We start from the raw sequence: 18,656 nt of genomic DNA, 5'->3' as shown, positions 1-18,656 counted from the left end.
TGCAACTGGAGGCTCGGACACAGGCCAAGCCCCTGTCTGTCCCGCTACTCCAGGCTGTAAGGACAAAGAGTGTGCAATTGGGTATAGCTCCTGCCCCCCTCGCCCCCCTCGCCCCCCATTCTTCAAGCCATTAGCAGGGATTATTCTCACCACTTGTAAAAGAGAAAACACTGAGGTGTCAAAGCCAAGAGGTCTGCATGTGGGACCCCAGCTGACTGCAGGTGCTTAGCATCCTGCCGCCTTTCCCAGCAAGTAACAAAGCTCAAGACTCGACCTGTGCGTCCACCTCCAGCCCACTCCTGCACTTGGCCTGGGTATCTGGCTCCCTCCAGTGGACACTGCCATTCTTTGCAGTGTCCACAGTTGCCGGCACCAGAGGAAAACTTCCCTCCCAGCGTGTCTGCCATCTTTGGCCCACACAAAACCCATGGGGCCGCACACTTGGGATCAGGAACCCTAAGCAGGATCGATGTTGGAGCTGGGACTTGTTACTGACCATGTCCTTGGTCATTAGGGGAAAATGAGGCAGAGAACTAATGTGCACAAGGGAGTGGGGGGGTTCCCACACTTGCCCATACAGCATTGCCCCTGGAGTGGGGGCTTCCTTCCAGCAGCTTCACCCTGGGCCCTGGAGGAATGTGTTTAAGGAGACCTGTGCCTTCCCTCTCCTGTGCCATCACCACCCCTGCTCCCAGCCCCCCAGCCTGCTGCATGCTGCCCTGCCCCCTCCATCCTGTTGCTCAGAGAAGAAAGTTCCAGGGTGCCCAGGCTTCGGGGTGCCCAGGTTGGAGCAGTTTAGGGGCTAGGGATGCCCTGTAACCAGGCAGCAGCGTGGCTGGAGGTTGTTTACTGCCTCCTCAGCACCAGCCTCCCCCTCCCGTGGCTGCCACTGCCATTAGTCACTGGAGAAGTGAGCATTCCTAGTGACTCAGCCAGCGCAGTGCGGCTCTCAGCTCTCGGGCAGGGAGTTTCGGGGAGAGGGCCATCCCTCGCCCTCCCCAGCACTAGCCCAGGCCCCTGTGCCCTGAGGTGAAGAGCTTGATTTAGCTCCCCTCAGACCAGTGGAAACCTAGCTGTGGGAGACACTTCCTCAGAAGCAGCTCAGCCACCACCTTGCCACCAAACCCGCCACTCCGCCGTGCCTTGCCAGTAACAGCACTCCCAGCGTCTAGAGTAGTTGAGTTCCTTCTCCCCAGAGATAGCTTGGAGCTGGAGATCATAACATTTAGGGGTGTTTGAATAGTGTGGGACACTTGCATGAAAGTATGGGTCTCCCTCATTCCTCGGCATGCCCCCGCCCCACTCCTTAGACCTCTCCCATCCCACTTCTGGGGCCTATGTAGAAGGAGACATGAAGTGAGCCTGGCCTCAGCCCTGCTTTCCTGGCTGCCCGCTCAGGCGGTGAGTAACGGTGGGACGAGTTGGGAAGGAACAGGAGGCTAGGAAGGGGTCACCTTTCTCACCTTTACTTCTAAAGACTGACTCTTTATATAGACTGGGAGGGAGGGTCATGCCATGCCCTCTCTCCTGTGGATGGAAGCTTCTGGCTTCTCCTGGCTTCCATAAAGCAGTAAGCCCCTAGTCACAGTGCCTGACTTCCTAGCCTCCCCAGGACCCACCAAGGGTCCTCTTGCTGCTGCCAGCCCCGTGTCTTCCTCCTCACCCCTTACCCCTCAGCTGCTTGAGGAGCTCCTCCGCCTCCCACCTCACGAGAACCTGCTGCTTCCCTTCGACTTAGTGCCACCGTGGGCAGTGGCTTCACTCCTCCCTGGTCACTGCGCAGTTTAGGGAGATGGGCCAAGGGGCAGAGCAGTGGTGGAGGGGAAAGTGGAAACCAGCCCCCTTCACTCAGCCCACGGCGCTCTGCTTGCCAGAGCAGCAGCGGACTCGGGTTCTCTGGCTCACCGGTCCTGCTGTGCCCAGGGGGTGGCGGTGCTGTGGGGGCTTGGTACCCTGGGAGCCCAGCAGCTGCCAACCTCCTCCTGCCTCCCACCCCAGGTTGTGTACTACTCTGAAATGCATAAGATCTTCGGAGACCTGACCCAACAGCTTGACCAGCCTGGCCACCCGGACGAGCATCGGGAACGGGAGAATGAGGCCAAACTGAGCGAGCTCAGAGCCCTCTCTATTGTGGCTGATGACTGAGTCCCAGCCCCCTCGGAAGACCTGGGGTCATGTCAGCCTCTCTAGTTCGCCCTTTTCAAGCTTGGACTCAGGCGTCAACCAGCAAAAGGGCCTCCCCTGGGAGAAGTATGGGGATGGCAGCAGCTCCTGCTCTACCTCACTAGCCCTCTGGAATAAGCCTGGCACCAAGAGCCCCGAACAGGCTGCTATCTCCCCACCCACAGCAAGAGCCCACAGACAGGTAAACAACGTAGGGGCTTTCTTATTTCCAAAAGAACCATCCAAAGTGCATCCTGGCCTAGGGCCAGAGCAAGCTCCTAGCCTTCATCTTTGAAGGCCATGGGCTTTGTCATCTCACTCGAGGTCTTAGCCATGCTTGCATGGTTGGGATCACATCTACCTCCAAAAGACCCATCCTGGGGAGTCCACCCAGCCTTGTTGCCTTTCCACTTCAGACTGTCTTTCCTGGGAGAGGCCCGTGACACTGCCCTGGGGAATGTGAGAGCTGTGGTCCTTCAGTCCTGACAGGCCCCTCACTCCAGCCTCTGCTTAGCCCACTTCCAGCCCTTAGGTCAAGTGCAAGGAAGCGCCCCAAGTCTTGTAGGTTCCCTAGGAAATCGGGACTCAACTCGTATAAATATCCTATCACACACAATGTCACAGACCAATTCACAGGCCTCAAAGCAAGAACACTGGGTTTATGTCTCACCTGATTATTTGGAATGTTATTTATTTTTTCAAGTAAAGTTTTAAATAAAATTTCCACATATTATTGTGCTGTAACTAAAAGGAGGGGAGAGCCACCCCAGGTTTTTTTTCAGGCTTATGCTGCCCCCTGGTGAGCTGGCAGGACCCCTACAGCAGCCATCTCCTGACCAGCAGGCAGCAGAGCCCAGAGCACAAGGAGCTCTTCCTGCTTTGCCACCCTGTCCCTCCCCGCCTTCGGGAGGTGGCTACACCTCAGATCCAGCAGAGGCAGGGCCCAAGGCCAGGAGGAAGGGAGGGAGCACGGACAGACCTAGAAGAGGAGGAAGAGAAGAGCTATGGAGGACACTTGGTTTGTTTTTGACTTTGGTTTATTTAAAAAACAAAAAGCCAAAAAAAAAAAAAAAAACAACTTTATATACAAAGTCAAACTGAAACGACGGATTATGGAAAGAGGCGAGACTTATGGGGAACAGGGAGAAAGGCTGGGCCAGAGCCAATACCACATTCTGAACACAGGGAGCCAGGGGAAAGAGGTGCTGGTTTCTTCTAGCAAGTCTGGGGTGGCTGGAACACAGTGTTCACTGGCAACCGCAGCCCGGCACCGATTGCTCACTAGCACGGCCTCCATTCCTGTGACAGCCAAGGGAGGCCCTTCCCCAAGAACCCGCTCCTGTAACCTGGCAGGATGTGTGCCATCCAGAGGAGGGGCTCTTACCCCCAGCCCGATTCCACGTCTGTTTCTTCAGTTTATTGGCATCAGACCTTATGACATACTCGAAAAGCCTTTTCCTCCCCTGTCTTATTCTAAACTGGAAGAGGACAGGAGAAAGTCAGCACAAGACTAAAGGGCCCCAGGAAAAATCCCAAGGTAGAGGGCAAAATGACATTCAAGGGGTGCAGAAGATGTTGGATTTAGTTGTAAGTGGAACCTGGGTTCCTCACTCATCTGTCCCACATAGCACAGACAGACCCCCACCCTGACAGCCCGAGCTCCTCTACAGAGGCTGAGCACAGGGGTCAGCCACCCCTGCCTATGGCTCCCGGGTCCTGCTCCAGCTTCCTTCTGGAAAACGGCTCTAACTTCAGCAGGCTCCATCGCTGACCACACAGGATGGCAGCTCCCGCACCAGGCCCCTCAGTTGCTAGGTGCTGGCTCCTCTTTCTCTACCCAGCTGTCAGCCTGTTTGAAACAGATGTAACAAGAATTAGGATTCAAGGAGGAAGGGCCAAGATCTGAGGACTACTAACCACTTCCTTCTGGGAGAGTCCAGAGTGCCAGCTGCTGACTGATGGACTCCATAAGAACCTAGTGGGTGAAAAGGCGAGGGGAACCTGAGCCAGGGCAGAAGGAGCTGACGTGCTGGCTGTCCTCCTTGCCAAGCCTCCCCACGTGACAGCCAGCTCTCTTCTAGGGGCTCACCTTTTTTTTTTTTTTAATAATTTTATTTATTTTATTTTTCCCCCAAAGCCCCAGTAGATAGTTGTATGTCATAGCTGCACATCCTTCTAGTTGCTGTATGTGGGACGCGGCCTCAGCATAGCCAGAGAAGCGGTGCGTCGGTGTGCGTCCGGGATCCGAACCCCGGGCCACCAGTAGCGGAGCGTGCGCACTTAACCACTAGGCCACGGGGCCAGCCCAGGGGGCTCACCTTCTCAACCATTCGCTGCATCTCAAGCTGCAAGGGGGTCAGGCGCCTTCGGAACTCCTGTAGCAGCCGCTGAAGCTGACTCTTCTGTCGTTCAGCTGTCCGGGCAGTCTCCTCAGCCTCAGCCAGCCGGGTTCGCAGCTCCTGCATTTCTGCCACCAGTGTCTTATTTGTTACTTCAGTGGCTGAGAAGCGATTATGGCTCTCCTCTGGTAGGGGAAATATCAACAAGACTGCTGCTAAGTTAAGGCTTAGAGCATAGGGCAAGAAGCCTAAGGAGCAGGGTCTCCCCCTTATTCTCCATATATACACGTCTGCACATGCCCTCTGTGAGAGGTCCCCGTGGCTTCAGGCCCCTCACCCAGCTTCAGTTCCAGTGTGTGAATCTTGTTCTCTAGGTAGAGCCGTCCACTGTCCTGCTGCTCTGCACGTTGCAGCAGGTTCCCCACATTGATCAGGCTGCCATTGTGGGATACCAGGCCTTTGTGTTCCATAGGGGCAGCACCTGGCTTTGTGCTTTTCCCAGGAGGCAGCAGGTCCAGGTTTCCTAGAAGGGGCCATGAAAAAGATTTAAGGGTCTCAGAAGGAGAAAGCAGCCTGCCCTGCCCATCTTCCATGGAAGGCTGCAGAGCACCAGTACGCACCAAAGAGCACCTCCTCCGGAAGCCCACCGTCCGTGCCCTCCTGGCGGCTATACTGAAGGCTCCGGTACTGGCAAATGTTCTGCATCACCACCCTGCTGACCAGCTGTTTGGCCTATGGAAAACACACACCCAAGATACCCACTGATGAGAAGATGCAAACCCTTGCTTCCGTGGCATGCAAGAACCTAGAACCACAGCATCCTAAATCACACACAGGAGTGAAGTGCGTGTTTATACGCATGTTATGTCAGGTGAGGCCACCTCAGAAAGGACTATGGGGGATGCAAGAGAAGGCACCTGCTCTGCACTGAGCCGCAGCCCAAGGGTAAGCAGGATCCTCTCCAAGTCTCGCCGGTGCAGGTAGCCACACCAGTTGGCATCAAAGAAGACAAAAGCAAGAAGACAATCCAAAGGGAGCACAGCAGAGGGGTCCAGCTCCTTGGGCTGCAAGAGAAACAAGGATGAACAGGATTTACAAATAGTTCTCTCAATGGCTAAATTACCCAGGTTGTAGCCCTTTTAAAATTGAGCAGCTTAGCTGACATCATCACACCCAGGCACCTTCCAGTTGAAGACATAGCCCTGGGCCAGAGGGGTCCCTCCCTGAGCCTGTAACCAAAGGCCTATTTGGAGCCCTTCCGCCCCAGGGTAACCTACTGTGCTTCTAGATCAGACACCTCGCTCAGGCTCACCCTGACGGAGATAATCAAGTGTTCTCCTGGATCTTATGAAAGTGCCATTCCATGAGCCAAGAACCATCTTTTGTCTTTTGTCAATCAAAAGATGCCAGAAATCACTTGGTAAAAGCATGCCCCCCCCTCCAGGAGTGAGTCAGAGGGCTTGCTAAGCTTCACTGTCACTGAGGCCCAGAGGGGCAGGAAAGAGGTCTCACCATGTCCTGAAGGGAAGAGAACTCCATCTCTGACTGGTTCGAGGCAACCGACCGGACCTCGGCATCCTCTAGCTTGGCTCCTGCTACAGAAAGCCTGAGATAAGCTTGGAGCCAGGACCACAAGGGCCCAAACTGGCTCCACAGTCCTAACAGGGGAGCGCTAGAGCCACAGAGCCAGGAACTGCCACCCGGTGCCTGCACGCTTCCCTCGCACTGCACGTACCAAACTCCTCCTCTCCATCATCCCTCAGCAGCAGCAGTTCTGGGTCGAGGGCCATCTCACAGAGGTCCTCAGATGCCTCACCCCGGGGCTTCTCCTCTTCCTCTCCCCCAGAAGATGGGGGTTTGGGCAAAAGCCCATCTTCCTTCTAGGGGACGCAGACAAGATGATGAGGAGAGTTGTCCCCTGTAATTACTAACAATAATAATGGCTAACATGAGAGCATCAACCATGCTCAGGCACTGTGTGAAGGGCCTCGTACACAGTGTCACATTTAAGGTATTTCATTACACGGGGTTCAGAGCAGACCAGGGAAATTTCCAAACATCTGGGATTTTCCTCAGGAGTCAATCTCAATCCCATAAGAAATTATGTTTACTTGACAATACTTAGGCATTAGAAAGGGTTAAGGAAAGGCAGTGTTCTAGTTAACCATCCGGTAAAACACCTCTACTGCTCAAAGCATTCTTATTAACTGAGGTTTCTGTGCTGCCACGGCGTGCCAACCACGCTTCCCTTCCCTCTTCCAGGCCCACTGCTCTTCTCCTAGGTGCCCCACTTACTAGCCGGATGGGCACGTGCCTGAACACACCCCGGGGTCACAGGCGCATGCAGCACGAGAGGAGAGGGGGAAGACCCTGAAGCGCCCAGGGCGGCGCTGGGTACTACACGGCACTCGAGTCCTGGTCAGCCTTACTACGTGTAGCCCCAAGTGCCCGTGCGGGGGTCGGAGGTACTCACCGGCGGGGCGTCTGCCTCGGCAGCTGTGCCCTCACTCTGTACCTCATCCTTGGACTCCTTGGCCACCTCCTCCTTAACCACTTCTTCCTCCTTGGCTGCCTCCTCCTTCTCAGCTTCAGGTGGGGCCACAACCTTTTCAGGAAGGCTCAGCAGCATCTTATAAATCCTATAGCCAAAATCCCTCTGCAACATCTCCAGAAACAGCTCCGCCAACACCATCACCTGGTGGAAGAGGCAGCAGGGGTCCATGAACATCAGGAAAAAGGGAATGTTCCGAGCCCTGCCACCCCACACACCCCACCCCACAGCCTCCCCAGTCCTCTACCTACCTCAAAAGAGATCCTTTCTTTTGGCCTCCGGTCCTCCACAATACCATGGAGGGACAGGTGTACACAGCCAGGGTGCGCCATGACAGCAGGTTCCAGAGGGGGTGGAGGGGCCTCTGGGAGATCAGTGTCCATTTCCTGCTGAGCGGTGACCTCTGGATTCTCTGCATTCTGTTTAGAAGTGTCTGTTGCTTGCTCTGATGCATCTGCTGGCTGTTCTGTATGCTCTGTTTCCTGTGACAAAAGCAAAGAGCTGTCACCACCTGGGTCCAGGCGTCAGGGCACCTACTTTCCCCACTTGTTCGTAAGGCTCAGCCTTACCACTGGCACCTCCTGCGGTGGGGGCCCTGCCTCTGCAGCTTTCTGCTGACACAGGGCCTCCCACTCTTCCAAAGTAGGCATGATGGTCCAGACATCCGGCAGGTACACCACCACAGTCTGGAGCCGCCTCGGGGGTCCCGGCTGCAGGTACTGAAACTCGGCAAAGCGCCACCTGCTCACAGCAAAAGGAAAAATGAAGTACTGACCCATGAATTCGCAAGCAAGTGCTTCAGTTTCCAACCAACATTTAATGTGCACATACTGCATGCCAAGCTTTGCAAGTACAAAATTAAAAGATATAGACCAAGTCCTCAAGAAACGGTTAGTCACTGGGGAGATACAAGTAAGCACTTACTATCCAAGGTGCTAAGGCAATGAGAAAGAGCACTGAATGTGGCTGGGGGGGGGGGCAGTGGGTCACATCTGACGGGCTTTGGAGGGTCAGCTGGCCTTCAACACACATACACATCCCTAGTCGTGCTCATGACCAAGGCAACCATTTGTGAGGGCTGAAGGGAGGGATGAACTGGGACTAGGGAACAGAGAGAGCTACGAGGTCAGAAAGGCACAGAAGCTTGGCCTCCTGAACAGTCTCATCAACTCAGTGGGCCGGCCACAGACAGGACCTCAAGGCAGCCACTCACCACTTCGTGCAGGCGCTTAAGTCGATGCCGGTCTGGGCTTGCGCACAGCGGATGGCAGTGCGGACTAGCACCTGTGGGTCGCCCTTGGGGTCAAGGCCATCCAGGGAAGGAGACCACTCACCCCCAACCAGCACTGCCTCTTCTTCTTTTCGGCCCAACAAAAACTGCAAAGCGATCAGGGATAAGAAACGGAAAACCAATTACTTGTGTCTCCCACTGCGATGCAGCCTGCCACCCCGGCATTGAGAGCAGCAGGATATGGTGGAGAGTCCTCCACATGGGGAAGCGGGGAGTTCTCTACCCACGAACATGAACCAGCTACGTAACTCTTTCTGACAAGTAAGAACATCTCTAAGCCATGCCGTCCTGGTAAAATGAGCGGTATTTCAGCTCTGAAACTCCCTCTTTCTGTGAGTTCATGAACAGGAGATGAGCTGCTGAAAACCTGATAGGGACTGGATGTTACCAACGAATGCATCTTGCCTCCTGGACTCCAGCTCTTACCTTAATCTGCTTCAAAGGATGTTCTGGCGTCTCCCTTGGTTCAGCTATGTCATCCACAAAGAGCATGCAGCAACGATACAACTCCTCCAATCCCGGGGAAGAAAGCAGCAGTACCTGTGTAGGAGCGGCATGATGGAGACACCCGAGAGCTTTTTCAGCCTCCTGTTAACAATGGGATAAAGCAGCAGGACCCCAGCCAACTCACCTTGGAACTGTATGCAGGGTCACCATCTGCAGGGAGCGGCCCAGCACCAGCATCTGGAGCTGGCTCCTTCTCAGAAGACACCTGGATACGGCTTGGGTGATGGAGGGAAAAGGGCTGGCTCAGAGGGAAGGCTGACAGCCAGCTCAGGTGCACGGCCAGAAAATCTGAGGGAACCAGGAGGCTGCGGTAACGGCGCTGGAGTTCTAAGAAGTCACAGGTGGGGCTGCAGGAAGACAGCAAGGGAATCCAGATTGAGCAAAGACTAAATTATGTAAAAGATGGAACCGTAAAGGACTTGGAAAAAAGGGGAAAATTATTTTATGATCTGGGAAAGAAAAACTTTCTAAGTAAGATACCTCTGAAAAGGAAAAGACTGTTCAGATTTGACCACTACAATGTTACAAGCTCTAAAGGCAAAATAAAGCCAAACTGGGGAAGAAAAAAAAGGAAAACATTTGCAATACACGACAAAGAAAAGGGTCACTGTCTCAACAGAAAAGGAACCCACAAATCACTAACAGAAAGGTCACAAGTCTAAGAGAAAACTGGGAAAACAGACTTCAACAGGTACTTAGAAAAAGAAATGAGACTTAAAAGCCCATGAAAATATGCTCAGCCTCACTTAAAATTAAAGAAATGCAAATCAGAATATCATTTTTCATCTATCAGACTGACAAAGATCAAAAAGGTTGATCATACAGTGTTGGCAAAGGCAGGGGAAACAAGTACTTCTTGCCCAGTTGGTGAGAATGTAAACTGATACACTCTCTTTGAGAGAAACAGCAATATCTATCAAAGTTTAAAATCCAACCTTTTGAGCCAGCTACTCCATTTCTAGGAATTGATCTCAATAAAATGCTTGCACCTGTCCACAGAGATGTATGTAGAAGGATGTCTGTTACAATATTTAGGATAATTAAAGACTGAAAGTAAAGAACCAGTTAAATAAATTATAGTCCATCCATTCTGTGGAATACTGTGTAGTTGCTTAAAAGAATGAGTTCAATCTAATAAACATTAATATGGAATAAATCCTAAGATATATTAAGTAGAAAAGCAAAGTACCAAACAGAACGTACAACAGGCTTCCATTTGTGTTTTTAAAAAACACAGTTGTAGGGGCCAGCCCTGCAGCATAGTTGTCAAGTCCAGCATGCTCCGCTACAGCAGCCCAGGTTCATAGATTCGGATCCTGGGCACAGACCTACACCACTCGTCAGCCTTGCTGTGGCAGCGATCCACATACAAAATAGAGGAAGACTGGCACAGATGTTAGCTCAGGGCTAATCTTCCTCAACCAAAAAAGAGAAAGATTAGCAACAGATGTTAACTCAGGGTGAATCTTCCTCAGCAAAAAAAAAAATGCAGTTGTGTGTGTGGCTTGGTGTTAGCAGTCCTGTTCTGACGTGATGTGAGGAGGCTCTACATCCACCCCTCTACATGCTGTGGGGAGCACTGTCTTGTGAGGAGATTAACCTTAGGACACAAGCAGGTCATGACTGAACAAGAGAGGCTCTGCCTGGGCCCAGGGAGAGGAACCAGTGACATGGGGAAGAGCAGTGGCAGCCCTCCTTCCCTTCCATGTCAATGAGGAGGTGCCAGGAGGCTGCCCCTGCGCCTCAGCTCGCGCTTAAGTGGACTTTTCTTCTGGGGCCTATCTCTAACACATCAGCTGGAGCCCTACCTCTCCACTGCTAGATGGAACCTAGAATCGCTCATCTACTTCTCAGTCAATCAGTTTCTACGAGTTAGAATTAAGCATGCAGGCCAGTGTCCTCATACGTGCTGGAACGCTTAAAAAATACAGAGGGGGGCCGGCCCAGTGGCATAGCGGTTATGCTGTTAAGGTCACGGCTCCGCTTCAGTAGCCCGGGGTTCGCAGGTTCGGATCCCGGGCACAGACCAATGCGCTGCTTGTCAAGCCATGCTGTGGCGGTGTCCCATATAAAGTAGAGGAAGATGGGCACGGATGTTGGCCCAGGGCCAATCTTCCTCAGCAAAAAAGAGGAGGATTGGCAATGGATGTTATTTTGTGTGAGGCAACAGCTAGCATTCCTCACACAAAATAATATAATCATAATCATAATAATACAGAGGTTCCCTGGAAAACCAGTCCCAGGGTTCCTGGGATCTGTAGTTTCTACCTGAATTATAACTGCTATTGGGTACCTGGATTTTGACTGGTTTGCCTTAATTATAGCCTGGCATCATAATTTCTGATGATCAAATCATCAAGTTTTATCAAGGCACCCATGTCAGCGATGCTATGCTGGTCAAAATTTGAGATTTTGAAATAAAAAATCTGTCACATTAAAAAACAAAAATGAAGCCAGCCCTGATGGCCTGGTGGTTAAAGTTCCACGCTCACCACTTCGGTGGCCCAGATTCATTTCCCAGTTGCAGAACCACACCACCTGTCTGCTGCCATGCTGTGGTGGTGGCTCACATAGAAGAACTAGAAGGACTTACAACTAGAATATACACCTATGTACTGGGGTTTGGGGGAGGGGAAAAAAAAAAGAAAGGAAGATTGGCAACAGATGTTACCTCAGGGCAAATCTTGCCCTGCAAAACACAAAAACAAAACGAACAAAAAGGTTGTAAGAACACACGAACACACACACACACACACACACACCCTCTCTCTCTCTCTCTCTCACATAGACTATATCTCATTTACACAAGAAACTGTTACCAGCTGCAAGTCTCACCTCCCACCCCAGTCTTGCCACTCACCTGTCCACAGTGTAGGGAGTGAGATGGACCCGGTAAGGAGGCAGGTCATGCCTTGGTTTCTTAGCACCCCAAGGCTCTCCAGCAGCCCGCTGTTTGCGTTTCTTGGAGTCATAGTCATCGCTAGAGGTTGATCAATCACCAGAAGGAAGAAACCACACTTACATACAGATTCAATACATACTGGCCTAAAAAGAACTGGAAACAATCTGAATCCCCAACATTAAAGAAATGGATAAAGAAGCCATGCTATCAGCCACATAACAGACAGCTATAAAAATATTAAAATGGATATTTAAATGCTTTTAATAAGATAGAAAACCACTCATGTCAAACAAAAAGAATAATATGCAACACTATATATACAGCAGTGCCTCAATTGTGCAAAACTTTAAAAGCTGAAAAGAAAATATTAATAGCAGATGCCTCTGACTGATAACGCTTATGAATAACTTTTTTGTATTTTTATGAACTTTATAAATTACAGTTACCACGTAATTTTTTGAAATGAGAAAAATAATTTAACTCATTTTTTTAAACAAAAGACATATATAGTACCATACTAAAGGTTCTATAAATTAAGTTTTATTAAAGGAGACAGTTCTGGTAACAAACCTCTAGGAGTACACATGAAAGTCATAAAAATACTCAAACCCTTTGATCCAATAATTCCACTCTTAAAAATTTATCCCAAGGAAGTTAATTCGAAAAGAAGAAAAAACATTATATATAATAGGGCCGGCCCTGTGGCTTAGCGGTTAAGTGTGCGCGCTCTGCTGCTGGCGGCCCGGGTTAGGATCCCAGGCGCACACCGACGCACCGCTTCTCCGGCCATGCTGAGGCCGCGTCCCACATACAGCAACTAGAAGGATGTGCAGCTATGACATACAACTATCTACTGGGGCTTTGGGGGAAAAAAATAAATAAATAAAAATTATTTAAAAAAAAAAGATTATATATAATAGAAAAAAATTCAAGCTGAGAGTAAGAAAACAACGTTCATATCCAGCAATACCCGAATTTTTATAGTAAATAAATACAATCATCATACAGCCATTAAAACAATCAGGATTACATTGCAATATGGAAAAAATGTTTAATAAGAATGTATAAAATAATTTGAACTCTAAGAATAAAACTATAAAAAGTATGCACATATACAAAGACTAGAAAAGAACACAGGAAAAAAGTGGCAATAATCTTTCTTTTCAAAATTATTTTCTAAGGGTCTTTAAGAATGGTTACTTTTATTTTTTATTTTTTTTTTTTTTTAACAATAGCTCCTTCCCCCTTTTTCTTTTTTTTTTTTTTTTTAAGATTTTATTTATTTTATTTTTTCCCCCCAAAGCCCCAGCAGATAGTTGTATGTCATAGCTGCACATCCTTCTAGTTGCGGCATGTGGGACTCGGCCTCAGGATGGATGGAGAAGTGGCGCCTCGATGCGCACCCGGGATCCGAACCCGGGCCGCCAGCATTGCAGCGCGCGCACTTAACCACCAAGCCACAGGGCCGGCCCAAGAATGGTTACCTTTAAAGGGAAAGAGGGAATGATACATTTTTACAGCTTAAATTTTAACTTTATATAATAGCATGTACTACTTTATACATTTTTGTAATAAATCACTTATTATAGTATCAATCTGTTATGGGTTCAATAAATAAAAATAGTAGAAGAGAAAAAAACCTTTAAACCATTATAAAATGCCAGGCTGATGTGGGGAAAACCCCCTATGTCTCATGAGAGAAATAATATCCACTGTCAATCCTTTCATGTGAGGTAACTGAGTTGATATTTACCAGAAGGTCTCTGTTCTTTCCCTTTAGACCTGCCTGGGTAGTGTTCCTAGTCATTATACCCCTGAGTAACTAAGTTGATTATATTTAACACAAAGTTTTTCTTTTTTTCTCTTATATCTGCCTGGGTAATGTCCCCAGGCATCTCCATCCAATAGCTGCCTTCTACTCTTGCCTTTATGGGATGTCAGCGCTTCCATGTTTCTCACAGAAGAACCACTCCAAAGTCATATTTTGACAACTCTCTTCAGCTCGCCCATGACTGAAGTGAACTCTTCAGTAAATGCTGTCAACTTCTAGTTAAACTGGATGTTCCACTGAATCTTGTGAATTCAACGGCCAGTTTTCTGTCCGTATTGTGAATCGTCAGGAATAGGTTATACGGCAGTACCAGCGGAAGACACCTCGGTAACCTCAGCAGGATACTGAGATGATACACCCAGCTGGATATACCTGTCTAAAACCTCAGTAGTTGAGCGTTAGCAGTCCAGTGGCGATATTGCTTCCTGCATCCCAAAGCCTGAAATTCAAAATAAAACTTGGCTTCCAGCCAAAATGCTAGTGTGGCTGACTCCTTTATAAACTGTTGTTTTCCCAGAGTGATCTAATTCCTACTGCCCCCTTTCCTACTCTGCAAATTCTCTCTACTGCCTAATGGTAATATCTCCCTCCCAAAAGTAACGTCTCCTTTCTCTGGAAGCCATGACCCTGAAGCATTATGACCAAAGTAACATAACATAGGGCTTGGCATGTCCAGGGCAATCAAAAGCAACTGACTACACAGAAAGCCTGAATTTGAACCTAAAGCAGAAAGCCAATAGCAGCCACTGATTTCTACCCAGGTGCCATTATCCCTGAGGGCACTTACTGTGATTTTTGTAATGAAAGCTTCAATAAACTCAGAATGTGAAAGGTAGAGAGTCCTTGGAAACTGAAGACCGGGAAGATGCACAGGACAAGAGGTGTGGGTGTATGCCAAATGTATACCAGAGAATTGAGAATGGGACAAAGTGTTTCAAGTAGTGGAGACACTGTGGAAAACAATCTAGACAATCAAAGCGTCCCCTGGTTGGAATTCACAATGACCTATCTCACGGGAACAAACACTAGTTTCAGCACAAAGACTGGCTACATCACTTTGCCTGAACTGTCTCTCTGAGTTACTAAATACCCCTTCTAAGTGATCAAATTAGACTGCATTCTCAGCCCTGACCACGTAATAATCTACTGGTCTCTGGGATAGGGGGCTGTTTCCTTATCCGTATAGTTATTTCAAAAGACAACTAGAACATGAGAGAACTTTCTGGAGTGATGGAAATGTTCTATATCTTAACAGGAGTCAGGGTTATATGGGACTTTCCATCTGTCAAAATTTCCCAGTTAAGATTTGTGCATTTCAACCTATATAAATTTTACCTCAAAAAATTTTTTTTACTTTAAAAAAATCAAGTATGACAGGGAGTAGATGAAAGGATAGATGAAAAACAATGGCAGATGTTGGTATTTGTTGAAGCTGGGTGATGGGTATATGAGAGTTCAGCATCCTTTTCTGTTTACTTTGCTTGTACTTGAAATTTTCCATAATAAAAAGTTAAAATGAAGACTGACAGAACTAGAATAAGTCTTAAGCAAACTAGTCTAGAGCTTAACTTCTAGGGATATAAACAAAAACCTTCAAGGAGAGAGTAAGGCAGGATAAGGAACACGTGAGCCAGAGAGAACAGGCAGCATGCTCCCAGCAGGCCCTGACACTCAGATGATATAGGATGGCCTGTGATGCCCCAGTGGCCAAATTCACCATGCCTGCCCGCACAGGGCTAAGAAGCTGCCTGCACAGCCAAGGCACATACACATTCTGACACCACACTAATGTGTACTGATATAAAGAAACCTGTTTTATACTAGGAATTAAAACATACACTGCAAAGTTACTTTTTTTGGACAATTACTATTTTCTTAATAGTTATGATTCTCGGCATCTCAATCTTAGGGACTAGAAAGAAAAAGGAAAATTATATATTAAAAAAAATTCAATATGATATTTTGAAAGATGAACTACATCAAATCCCTGCTTGCTGAACCAGTTTATAAAGTTCCAATATTTGTACATCCATCCATCTCAATGTGTCTGCCTATTTCAGGATAAAGGAACTAGGATTTAGCTGCAGAAAGAGAATATTAGTGTCAACAGGTGGCAAAGAAAGGGACATTGCTCCTGGAGGCAAATAAATAAAATAAAACATCTTTCCTGCTTGATCATCCTCTTACCTCCGGCCCTGGTCCAATCGTCCATGAGGACCCCGAGCAGGAAATCTGTTCAGGTGGCTCAGATGAAGAGTGTGGGAAGTCTGGAAGAGACTCAGAGCTGCAGAGAGGAGACGGCTGGTGACTCACAAACCCTAAATATCTGTCCAACTTCCCTGTCCATTTCTTCCAGTGCACAGAAGTACCCACTTCTGTTCTGAGAGCAGCAACCTGATGGTTGCAAATCTGTTCATCCAGAGTACCCCATAAAGCCACACCCCAACATCCATGCCACTGGTACTCACGCTTCTGAGGAAAGAGCGGGGGAATCCGGTGAGGCTGGAAGATCAACTGGGGCTGAGCCCCCAGAATCCCTTGCTTCTGGCCCAGGGCTGCCACATGTAGAAGGGGAGGTGCTGGGGACTTCAGTAGGGGCTGCAGGACAGTAACCAGGAAATTTAGGGCATCCCACGGTTGACATGCTCACTACCTTGGAAAGATGCTGCCCCACCCTCTCGGCGAAAGTACAGTTCTTGCACAGCTTTCAGGGCACAGGGGCTTCCCTCCCTCCCCTTTCCAATGCACGTGCTAAGAAGAGATGAATACCTGGTTGGAGAGCGTTTGCACCTTCACGGCATTCCAGGGCACTGCCTGGCCTGGGTTGTATGCAGCCTTCACCAGCACCTTCTCACCCAGCTGGGGCAGCCGGCCCTTCACCACACTGCCAGCACACAAGCCAGGAGGCCCAGTCAGGAGACAGACCCTGGCCAAGCCACCCTGACTGCCCCTGTGAGATCCTTCCCATTAAGATTTCTCATACCTTGCATAGAAACAGCAAAGCAATGGCTTCAGAGGGGCCCCACCAGCATGGTGACAGAACTGAATCCAACAAGCATTTATTTCCCGAAGGAGACCAGCTCAAGCCTACCTTAGCTGAAAAAAGACCTCTTCATCCACCACCCCAAAGTAATCGTGTAAGCTGGTAACAATGCCAGTGAAGACCCGCTGCTTCTCCCCACCCTATAAGAGAAGAGCCCAGCTTAGAAGTAATAGAGAGCATTTGTCCACACCCTGCCATTAGCTTCTCATCTTTCTGCACCCCACCCCCCAGCTCAATCAGAGTATTGCATAGAGATTCACGTGGAAGGAAGCATATGCGTATAGTGGACACAATCAATCTTTGGGGAGAGGGGAACTGTGCTGATTCTTGGGTCACAAGCTTCTCCTAGGGTTTCCAGTTCTTCTTTAATTCCAAGAAATACCCTAAAGATTTCCCTAGAGCCAGAACTTAGGACTCCCCAGGCAGAGGTGTCTAGTCAGCTCCGTACTGGCCCAGGACAGGAGTGTCAGGAATGATGAACACTGTGATGTAAGAACAAAAGCACCCATGCATGCTGGGGTAGTCGCAAGTGCTGAAACTCACTAGAAAGAATGTCCAACCTACCTGAAGGTGCCTGGCATTTTGGGACAGGTCTGTGGCCACAGGAGGAGTGAGCAAACCAGGAGGAGGACCCAGAAGAGATGTTGAAGCTGTGCCTATGGGGACAGAGAAGCAATCTCCAGGAACTGCACCTACTATCTTAAGCACTAGAGTCAGCTAGAGGATATGGTAAACCCAAAGGGCAAAGTGGCTCCAAGCAACTCCTGCACAGGGTTTCACTGGCAACCACTGTGGTCATCTCCCAGGTTCCTAAGAAACACCAGCAGCAAATTGCACTCCACCAGGGAAACCCCAAAAGACACATTTTTAAAGACTAACTCCAAAGCACACACTTCCCAGTATGAGGCCAGGTGGGGATATGCTCACCTGAGAAGTTGCGTCCCCCCGGAAGCGGGTTGATCCGCTGGCGCTTAAACTGGGACATTGGGAATGCTGTCCTCTTTCAGAGTCTTGGAAAAAACCTTTAATCAGAAAAGAAATAAGTTAACAAGCTCACAGGTAAAATTTCCATCTACCCCCAAAAAAGGAACCAAGAATCTTAAGGAAAGTGGGGAGGTGGGTACCGAGAATGAATGGAGGAGACGGACGAAGTAGGAAACGAGGAAATTACATTGTTCCACTTTGCCTTCACAAGAACCCAGCGGTGGGCGACACCGTCATGCCATTTTAAAGAAAAGGAAACTGAAGCTCGGAGAGATCCCGAGACTTGCCCGAGGCCACACAAGCAGTTAGGCACAAAACTGGGACTCACACCCAGGTCTCCCGACAACTGAGCGCTCCTCTCACCACGCCACGCCACCCCCGGGTGGCGGGGGAGAGCCCCGGTGACATTCATTCATTCAAAGACATCCGCCAAACGCTCCACGCCAGGCCGGAAAAATGGAGGAGGCTGGCGCCGGAGAAGCGACGGTGTGTGCCCTCTCCGCGGAGGCCCGGCCGCCCTGCCCAGACGGGCGGCGGGCAGGCAGCCGGCAGCCCGGCCGAACGCGAGCCCGCTGCGCACCCCCGCCCGCGCCCCGGCCTCCGCTCCCGCCTCGGCAGCCGCGGGCGCCGTCGGTGCCGGGCCGGGCTGCGGGGGCCACCGCGGGCGCCGCCGGCGCGGGCTCCCCTCCTCTCGCCCGCCCCCAGGGCCCAGGCCGTTGCCAGGGAGACGGGCCCTGCAGACCGAGGGGCGCTCGGCCCCTTCCGCGCCCCGTGCATCTTCACCGCCCGGCCCTCGCAGCCCCTCGGCCGGGGGAGGGGCGAAAGGGCAGGCGGGCCAAGGGGGGTCCCCCAACCCACCTGCGGGCCAGGGCCGCGACACCGGGGGACAAAGACACCCGGAACCACCACAGCCGCCGCTGCCGCCGCCACCGGAAGCGCCTCTCCGGAAGCGCGACCGCTGGTCGGAAGCTGCCACCCTCCCGGATATGCTCCCTCCCTCCTCTCCACCGACCTCTCCCTTCCCCCACGCCGGCCGGCCATCCCC

General features: G+C 50.2%; 2 protein-coding genes across 6 annotated transcripts in view; one reads left to right on the top strand and one right to left on the bottom strand.

The window, feature by feature from the left end:
• Positions 1-3,254, top strand: part of BIN3 (bridging integrator 3) — a 46,524-nt gene extending 43,270 nt beyond the window's left edge. For all 3 annotated transcript variants that reach the window (XM_004442288.3, XM_087437306.1, XM_087437307.1), the window contains exon 9: positions 1,999-3,254. In XM_004442288.3, coding sequence (XP_004442345.1) covers positions 1,999-2,145 — 147 coding nt within the window. In that variant the 3' untranslated portion in view covers positions 2,146-3,254. The remainder of the gene's footprint in view (positions 1-1,998) is intronic.
• Positions 3,183-18,609, bottom strand: CCAR2 (cell cycle and apoptosis regulator 2). 3 transcript variants are annotated; one of them, XM_004442289.3, is made up of 21 exons: positions 18,470-18,609; positions 17,555-17,649; positions 17,192-17,283; positions 16,676-16,767; positions 16,354-16,468; positions 16,053-16,182; positions 15,772-15,868; positions 11,712-11,831; positions 8,976-9,198; positions 8,771-8,884; positions 8,267-8,430; positions 7,623-7,794; positions 7,305-7,535; positions 6,976-7,197; positions 6,238-6,382; positions 6,015-6,097; positions 5,420-5,566; positions 5,123-5,234; positions 4,840-5,025; positions 4,482-4,687; positions 3,183-4,012 (listed from the first exon to the last, which is right to left on the bottom strand). In XM_004442289.3, the coding sequence occupies exons 2-21, from the start codon at positions 17,610-17,612 to the stop codon at positions 3,968-3,970; spliced, it is 2,754 nt and encodes a 917-aa protein (XP_004442346.1). In that variant the 5' UTR covers positions 17,613-17,649; positions 18,470-18,609; the 3' UTR covers positions 3,183-3,967. The 3 variants fall into 3 exon arrangements, with proteins under 3 accessions (XP_004442346.1, XP_014652137.1, XP_004442347.1); XM_014796651.2 differs by having other exon boundaries at positions 6,015-6,094; XM_004442290.2 differs by lacking the exon at positions 18,470-18,609 and adding an exon at positions 17,940-18,084.
• Positions 18,610-18,656: the final 47 nt, after the last annotated feature.

This window comes from Ceratotherium simum, chromosome 12 (assembly GCF_057802395.1).
Source record: "Ceratotherium simum simum isolate JZ-2026a chromosome 12, ASM5780239v1, whole genome shotgun sequence".
Classification (NCBI taxonomy): Eukaryota; Metazoa; Chordata; class Mammalia; order Perissodactyla; family Rhinocerotidae; genus Ceratotherium; species Ceratotherium simum.
This window is presented reverse-complemented; position numbering and strand designations above follow the sequence as displayed.

Excerpts from the sequence above, each read along its gene's own strand:
- CCAR2 (XM_004442289.3), bottom strand. The coding sequence starts at position 17,612 with ATGTCCCAGTTTAAGCGCCAGCGGATCAACCCGCTTCCGGGGGGACGC. Across the intron at positions 16,768-17,191 it reads AAAATGCCAGGCACCTTCAG|GGTGGGGAGAAGCAGCGGGT; the intron begins GTAGGTTGGACA and ends CTTCTCTTATAG. Across the intron at positions 4,013-4,481 it reads TGCAGCGAATGGTTGAGAAG|GCTGACAGCTGGGTAGAGAA; the intron begins GTGAGCCCCCTG and ends TGTTTCAAACAG.